Raw genomic sequence first — 9,351 nt, 5'->3', positions numbered from 1 at the left:
TAAAACAAATATCGGTTTCATAAAAGCCATATACATGCGAGATAACATAGTTGTTCAAAGAGACATTACCGTCCCAGGTAGAGGATGTTCCAATGGGCTCACAACATGGCAGGTTTACCTACACCAACCGAACACACTACAGTTAAACTCGCATTGATAGCAGCGAAACGAAAACTGTCCACTTCAACCACCAATAAGAAACCATTCACACCACTACACAGTTATTGCTTTCACTAGTGTTAAGATATGGCAACTCAAAGGCCGATCTCTCGGACATTCGGTTCTTGTCAATGTGTCTCCTATCAATTGCTGGTTTCTTTATGTACTACGAATTATGTAATATACGTAGATCGGACATTGACTTTCACGAAAACCACATTTCAATTCTCGTAAGACAATCAAAAACTGACGTATACAGCGATGGAAAATCAGTAGTAATTGCCAAGACTAGTAACGCTACATGTCCAGTAGAAATGTCGCAAACATTCAGGAGACTTCAGGCGACTTTTTTTTAGACCTATTTCAGGGTTTCAAGTTGCGACCAGGAAAATTATCTTACACTAGAGCAAGGGAGATACTCTTAGAAAGATTAAAACCTATTGTACAAGACCCAAATTCTTTTTCGTTGCAAAGTCTTTTAGAGCAGGGGGTGCTTAAGAGCAGCACAAAGAGGAGTTGATGATAGAATGTTCAAACGCCATGGGAGAATGTGAAGTGCAAAAGCCAAAGATGGCTATTTCTAAGACAGTCTTGAAACTCCGTTGAACGTTTCTCGCCAATTAGGTTTATGAGAAAATCGCATATATGCAAGTCTTGTATCCCGATCTTTGATCTTGGAAGCCTTTTTTAAAAGAATATTTGCATATATGTATGTATATCAATAAAATTCACAATCGCCATTATTACCATTATAAAGTTGCTAAGCCACCTGACTATACTTGTTTGTGGTATTACAAAGTGTAGAATATACTGTATTGAATGTAAAATGTAATCAAATACATTTTTCTGTTTACTGTATTATAATTAATAGCAATTAATTGTACATCATTTTCAGGCTTCACTTATTACACTCAGAGTTAGCCAAATCTATAATGCTCATACAATTTCATTCACAACAAATTTTTATTATGAGGACGAGATATTGATTAAAACAAATGGTTGGTTCAAATAAAGCTTAACAGTTTAAGTGCTGTGTTTGCGGATCAACATATCCCTTTTGGTGAAATTAAAGGAGGTGAACGATAGGTCTAATCCGAACCTTAACCAAACGAGCTTGAACAATGTTGCTCCATATGTCAAAAGTACTCACAGTGTTGTACGTACTGATATAACTTATAAACTTAAGATATAACTTATAAATGATCCGATGACATAATGTATCATACTCAAACATAAAAAAGATGCAATCAGCTGTTTTAAATTTTCCTCGAAAGGACAAAATGATAGACAGCCAACCATGCGTCTTAAATCAAACTTTATTCTCGTACCAACTTGGTCATTAACGTTATCAAAAACATGACTCTATTAAACATACATGTACTTTGAAAAAAATCTCGTATACAACTTTAGATTGTGGTCTTGAGCAGTAGAAAATTATCAGTTCATTGTCACTGTTCACATACAGAATTATTTATTCATTATTTGGATGTTGGAACCTGTAACAACGTGGATATACTTATCTGTGTGATAAAGCAGTATACCACATAAACTCATCTGAATAACCATGTATGCTTGTATAAATGGGAGACAAAGTCAAAAACTGTCAAATTTACCCATAAATGAACTAATAAAATCACAATAACATATGTTTAACTTCACAGGAATGTACATTTCATAGGAAAGTATATTCATTGTCTGTCATTCTCATGTAACATAATGATACCTTCTCATTAGCTGATGAGGTTACAAATTATTGATCCTATTACTCAGCTTTTCATTGTCCTTAACGGCAATTACAAATTTATTGTTGTGTTGCAGAATTTGCTCTACAAGTAAAGTATCGTGATCTTATTTTTTGCGCCTTGGGAAACAGCGATTTTAAATGGTGGCCCTTCATGTACTGCTATGTAGCAGGGGTACTGAATGCCAGTATATACAACTTCAAACTCGCGCTTGTCTGTTAGCCTGACAATTCTACCATTGCCATCACTCATGTATATGTTGTTTTTACTGTCGACACTGACACCCCATGGGCCCAATAATTCACCGTACCCAGAACCCTTGCTACCATACGTAAAAAGTAACTTCAACTCTGCAGTAAATACTAAAATACGACTATTCCTACTATCAGTGACAACAATTCTATTGTCACTTGTTGCAGCCACTGAGTATGGGTACTTCAAGTCGCCTTTTACTTCAGCAACTTTGTCTCCCATTTTTGTGAACTTCATCAACCGATTTCCTGCGCAATCAGTGACGATCACATATTCCCCCATCACTGTGATACCAAATACATGTCCCTCATTTTGACACATTACTCTAATTATTTTCTTATTTTCATCAGTGACAATGACCTGATTATTACCATAATCAGTAATATAATACAAGTTGTCATTTGATACTGCTATGTCATGTGGATTGAAGGATTTTGAAAATTGGCCTTGGAATGTCAGCACATCAACACATTGAAAATCAGTGTTAAACATTTGAACTCTGTGATTAAATTGATCGACTACTAATAACAAATTATTGGGTGTCCAGGCAACACCAAACGGATGATTGAAGTTCGCTAGGTCTTTTCCAAGCTGACCGACTGTCTTCACAGTGCACTTGAAATTACCTGTGAACAACCAAAACACACTTGCAAATTACAAAAGAAATTTCATTTGGAATTTATCTCGATATAACAGGAGACAGGAATTTGCTTTAATGAACTTTAGTAGTGTTTGCATACAAATCGATTGTTGATGAAGGTAGTGTTCATTCGATCATATTTCTGTAGTATAGACAATGAGGCTTTTGGACCACTTTTTACATAAGCCCCCCCCCCCCTCCCGCCTCACTTCCAACCTTTCTCAAACACACAAACAGCATGTGCACAGTGACAAAGTCAAGTTCATTTCCCGGGTTCCTTTAAGGGCAATGTTAGTTACCAATTGTACTCATTATATTATATAAAACAGAATAGTATACCTTACTTTATATTAATCAAGGTTTCTGACCCATTTTAATTATTAACATACAAAAGCTGGTCTACTGTAGATAGAGTATGCTTAGTCATGGTTCAGGTATAATGTATTCACCTCATGTAGCAGACTTCTTTGTTTGTATATAAGTAAGTCATAACACGATAGTGCTACGTTCTGTGTCAATAGATTTATTGTTAATGTGTACGCATTAAATAATAAATCTAAATCCTCCAGGATGGCCTTTCGCTTTTTCTCGTTTTTCATGATAGGGCAGAAGGTCGGTGTGCTTGTTGTGTTGGAAGGAGGGGGTTGAGAAAGCGTCTATTCATTTCTTCCGGGATGGGCTTATCCAAGATGTTGTCGACAACACTGGAGAGGACCTGATTGCTGTTCCAATGGCATTTCTGCAAGCAGCAGGTTAATAACGCCATCCATGGCTGCCATGTTATGATATACCTACTACTTCAAATATCTAATTGGTTTTTACAAGAAACATCGATTGCAGCAAGACATCTAAATTCATCTCAAACACTGCGATGTTTGTCATGCCACCTCCTTGTCTGGTACCCCATCCCTGGCAGAGAGCAAGAGAGTTTCTAACGCCCTTTCCACAGCCGCACAGCTAGTGCAAGGTCTTGTTCCTGATCCCATCTATAGGTGAGCCAGGTGGAATTTACAAATGCTTTCCAAAATAGCTCTTTCTGCAGAATTGTGTATATCCAAGTTGAAGCGAATCACAATTATTTTTACCTTTCAGTGTATCTCAGGTATATCCCAGTCAAAGTGTCTCTAATTGTGGCACTGTGCATCTGAATACCCATTTAATTTTAACAACTTCTGATGTGTTTTCTTCAAATATTTTCTTCTTGTATAGGTCATTAATTGTTTGTAAATTTTATCTTGATCCTTAAGGCTTTCTTTCTTATCACATAGTATCAAATTTGCACTTATTATACTCAATATCACAGGCACAGCAGCAACTCCAGATATAAAAGCAGTTATAGCTTGCATTGCTGCTAAAATTGCTGTTGAAGTTAATATACCAGAGTTTATTTGAATGGTTTTATACCACCAAGCAATTTGTACGATCTTCTAATACTTCAAAATGCTTTGTATTTTTTCACTGATCCTAATTTGCAAAGTATGTCAGTAAAACATCTTCTGTACATTGTTAGGCTAATATCTAAATATATATTTGAATAAAATTAAAATTACTGATTCAGAATGTGTATAGGCACAGTCATTTCAGTGAACCTCTCAAAAGCTACCTCTTCCTCCCTATGCTTCAGCGGATATATTTCGTAATGAATGGTATCTCCCAGTGTATTTTACTCGAATTTCCGAATATGCGGTGATGACCATTTGCGTGTAATTCGATACAAATAAGGCGCGGGTGGGGGGGGGGGATTTGTTTTTGAGGTGGCTAATATCAAATTTGGTCTAGAAACCTTCATTATCTAAAGTGATGTTCCATCAAAATAAGGTAAACTTTTTTGTTTTGTATGACATAGCAAGCGCCATTGCTATCTGACATTTAGGTGTGACGTAAACATCGCCCTTAAATGACCTTTATGGTGTCACTGTGCAATGCTGTTTGTGTGTTTGACAAAGGCTGGAAGTTAGACTGAGGGGAGTTTTGGGGGCTGTGGGAGCTTATATAAATGTTTATACTACTTATTTCTCACAAATGACATGGCTATTTTAGAGTCGGTTACTTAATAACCACAGACCCCTCCATCATCAGAACTATGGCAAACTCTTCCGTAAAATATGTTTTGTATATTATTGTTATTACTGAAGTATGGAAACACTGACACCAACTAATCAATATGTTTACTAATATTCATATAATTTCTTTCATTGACTAGGCCTAATATAAGCAAGAGTTGAATTCATTGACCAAAGTGTAATATTGCTCAGTTGTGTGTACAGTAATAGTATAGTGCCAGAGTTATTATTGCTATTTTCTTGTAATGGAATTATTTGGTCAAACTACAGACCAGAAATGGCATCACAAATACGTATCCTTGAAGTTTAAGTAAAATGGAAGTTGACATTTGCACGTAAATAATTGACTTACCTTTCCCAGTTTCGGAAGTCACTCTTGCTTGGACAGGTTCCATTGTTCGTTTATAAGGAGAAGCACTTCCCTTCTTCATTAATGGGGTTTCATCAGCTTTACCTGCTGTTGAAGAAAAAAATACATAACACGGGACATATTAGAAACTGTTGATGCTCTGATATATATTGGATCATATGATAAGTATGGGTAAGTGGGTGAAAAGTGTGTACTTTGGGAAATATTCTTGCCAACGATGATTTATTAGCATTTAAACTTTTACATTTAAATATTTAAATATGGTTACGATCACCGTGTTTTAGATTTTTTGTTAGCTAAGTCATACTTAGGAATAATAAATTTATGTTGTAAGTAAATTTCACTTTGTTCTCATGCATTCCTAAAGATGCGAAAGAATACAACAAACAAATTACATGAACGATAACGAAACATACCAATTCTTTTCAGAAGAACACATCCTACTATATATACAGACATGTATGTATAATCATCATCTTCAGTATATGTACGTACCATAGTTGTGTTTCTCCAAAGCTTTGTTCCTGTTTCGTATTATCTTGCTGGCTATGAAGGGTTTTACCTTGAACTGCTCTCCAACCAGGACTTCTTCAGATAAGACGGCGAGATCATCACCATTTACACAGTTTTCCTTGAACTTGCTTATGACCGAGTCTTTAATTTCAAGACATTTCAACCACTGGCAAACGCCATCCACACTAGCCGTAAGTAAATCTGAAAAGTAATTAGAATAAATTATAAGCTTGATCAACCTGTATAAGGATGAAGGATGTTACAATACTATGAGCGCTATGAATAATTTTAACACTGAATCAATGGCATCAGTAACAAGTAATTGCAATTTGTCACTATTCAAGCGTATCTGAAGCCATTAGTTACATCTATTCCTTTCCAATTTGAAGATTCTGGTTCAACCATTTGAACTGACACTCTGTAGGCATAAGTAAAAGTATAAGAAATCTCACATGTGAACACAACTTAAACGATCATGTAAGTAAATTTTTTTTCATTCAACAAAAATGTAAGCCGTATTTACGTTCGCAACAGCTGTATATTTTCACCATCTATCCGTATTCAAATTATTACACAAGCATATAATGCGACATTTTTAAATTATGTGCTAACATCACCTATATACATCAAAATACAGTGGAAAGTATTCAAATATTGACTTAATTAAGCTTGCCGAGGATACATGCCCTGAAACGAATCATATTGCATTTTCTAGCGCTATTTCCACACAACAAAAAAGTCTCCGTTAACCTTGACGCTAAACGAACGACCGGCAATGATAAAAAACCAAAAATGTAGTAGTGAACTGCATTTCTAAACTTCGCTTTAATAACAATAATTTGACATGTGTTACTAAATACTAAATGCGACTGTTGATTGCCAGCTTCCAGCTTCCCGAGATAAATACACACATACACACAGACACAGACACAGACACAGACACAGACACACACACAGACACACACACACACACACACACACACACACACACACATATATGAAGTGAAACATTTTACGAACAGTAAATCTACCTTCTTTATTTGGATTATCTTTATCTCCACTCTTTTCTGTATTACAGGTAATGCCGTTTGCAGTCAATTCGGCGATAAGCTGATCTATCCTTTGATCAAACATCTTTTCGTCTGTGAAATCAATCCATAATTTTCCTGCCATGATTAGTCCTAACCAACCATCTGAAAAAAATATTCCAATAAGATATCAACAAAACTGAAAAACAAGAAATATATTGAAATGTGTAAAAATGATCGAGGAGATATTAAGATCATAATGAGGACCAAGAAAATGTTCATAGTCATAGACATTCTAAAAGTGATATTTGCAATAACTGCGGGGCTTTCATTGGAATCTCAGCTAAGGCAGGGCGAAAAGTCTATGGCCAGAAACATCTTCCTGATTGTAATAACATTTTGAAAGAAACTCCTTAGAGTATGATATTAATCAATTGTGTTTTTGAAGTTATTATTAAATATGTTTATCCTTAGTCTTCCTAGCGTCTCTACATAGAAGTGTTATTACTAACATTATATCTTGCCAATAATCACAAATGCACTTTTAACAATGATTAGTTAATAGTGCAAATGACAATGAACATTAATTGAGGACCATGATTCAGAAGGCGTATCAAGTATCGTCAGGGGACACAGCTCACCTTTTAGAGTGCTTTGGAGATAGGATAAATATAGCTAGAAGTATACTAATCAATAGAGGATTTCCTAAAAATAGCCTGTAAAATATTAACGATGGGGAAAGTAAATGTCTCTTTCTTTGTCGGCTACCATATCTCACCAACACTCTTATACTCAGTATTATTTACTGCAGAAGTGAAGTTACCTTTGTAGTTAACTCATGGGACATGATGTTCTATACACACTCAGACAACTTCAAGTTCAAATTAAAAATTATACAGGTGCCACGCACAGTGCAGATGTCGATGTAGACAAGTTACCATATTGAATATCAGTTTTAAAATAATTGATTGAAGCCGTTAAAAAATCATCAAGTCCGTGTTTCTGTCTACTGCACTGTAGAAGAATAGCTATGCTTTATTACTTTTCAATTGGATTTGGTAAAGATCTTGCTGTATGTATTTTGTCTCAGTTATTGTTAGTTTAGAGTTGAATTGTGTATATCTTTTTGTATCAAAAATATCATGTCCCATGAGTGGTACACAAAAGCAACTTCATTTCTCCTGTAACACATACTACATTTGTAAGAATAATCATTATAGATGTGACTCACCAAAAACGACACCTTTCTCCATTTTCAAAGGTATGATCGTCTTGTGACTGACATCAGCAAATCTAAGTTCCTTTTGACAATTATTGGAGTGTTTGTATGCATTTGAAACACAACTAATGATGACCGCAGCTTTTTCTACACCCTGTGCCATGCATTCATGTATGTTTCCTTTGATAAAGAAAGTAAAATACAAAATTGTCGTTGATGAATATACAAAGAAGCAAACAAAAACAAACAAACAAACAAACAAACAAACAAACAATAAAAAAAGCTCAGTGTTGTTTGTAGTGCTAGTGCTTAGACTATCCAAATTTTATACCTTCCTCCTATGATGCAATGATGTATGTCACGTGTACATCAAAATCATGATTTTCTGGAAAAAATATCCAAGAGGGTGGTACAAATTATGAGAGGTGATTTCGAAAATAGACGTGAATTATACATCTAAAATGGATGAGGTCTATAATAATCTTGATAATTTCAAGCAAATACAGAACGTCTTGATGTGTAGCAGACATGCAGTTTTGGTCGCAAAGAACCTCCTTCAGTTAGTACGCCTTATCCAGCCAAACAAAAACCGGTCTTTGACCATTATATTAATCCTATTAAAGTGGCACAAGGTGAGTTTTTCAGCTTTTTACTGATCAAGTGAAAATATTTAAGTACAACCACATTCCAGTATATTGCTATGCGGATGCATATCTTCTATGACATCACGATTGTCTTCTGGCATCTTTAGAACAGTTGATTGTATAGTAGGAATTTCCTGACCAATTTTTGATACGTAGTATACATTACGTCATCGTATCTTAATACCAGGTTTGAGTTCAGTCAATTGCATGCGATGGTTAGGTGTACCTTGGTCGGTACAACAATGCAAGTACCTTTTAAATATTTAGTAAAAACTACCCCTATGCACTATAAACTCTTTAAGTAACATATTGAGTAATTTAATATCAACCTTTTATGTCATCAATATCCATCCACATGTCATATCCTCTCTTCTCAAGTTCATTCTTGATCCTCTCAACGATTGGTTGGCTGTCCCATTGATATGATAACATGACATGTTTTCCCACGTTCACATTACCCGCCATTATGTCAGGTAGAGAAAAACGTAACCAGTTCTTAAGGTTTTGTCAGCAGAATTCTATGATAAACAACAGAATGCATTAGGATGTCGAGTAGGGAATACCATTGAAGTTCAGTGGGGTTAACAGGTTACTCAGTTACTCAATGTGTGTGTGAGTGTTCGTGTGTGTCTGTCTGTCTGTCTGTCTGTCTGTCTGTCTGTCTGTCTGCCCATCCGTCCGTCAGTCTGTCTCTGTGTTGTAGGTAATATATATATATATA

The 9,351-nt window shown here is 35.5% G+C and overlaps 1 protein-coding gene across 1 annotated transcript; it reads right to left on the bottom strand.

The window, feature by feature from the left end:
- Positions 1–1,717: 1,717 nt before the first annotated feature.
- On the bottom strand, positions 1,718–9,095 carry LOC144445362 (uncharacterized). The gene is made up of 6 exons (XM_078134901.1): positions 8,960–9,095; positions 7,999–8,166; positions 6,771–6,932; positions 5,722–5,940; positions 5,209–5,313; positions 1,718–2,779 (listed from the first exon to the last, which is right to left on the bottom strand). The coding sequence occupies exons 1-6, from the start codon at positions 9,093–9,095 to the stop codon at positions 1,986–1,988; spliced, it is 1,584 nt and encodes a 527-aa protein (XP_077991027.1). The 3' UTR covers positions 1,718–1,985.
- Positions 9,096–9,351: the final 256 nt, after the last annotated feature.

Source organism: Glandiceps talaboti, chromosome 14 (assembly GCF_964340395.1).
Source record: "Glandiceps talaboti chromosome 14, keGlaTala1.1, whole genome shotgun sequence".
NCBI lineage: Eukaryota > Metazoa > Hemichordata > Enteropneusta > Spengelidae > Glandiceps > Glandiceps talaboti.
Note: the sequence above shows the minus strand (reverse complement) of the source record. Positions and strands in the feature narration are given on the sequence as shown.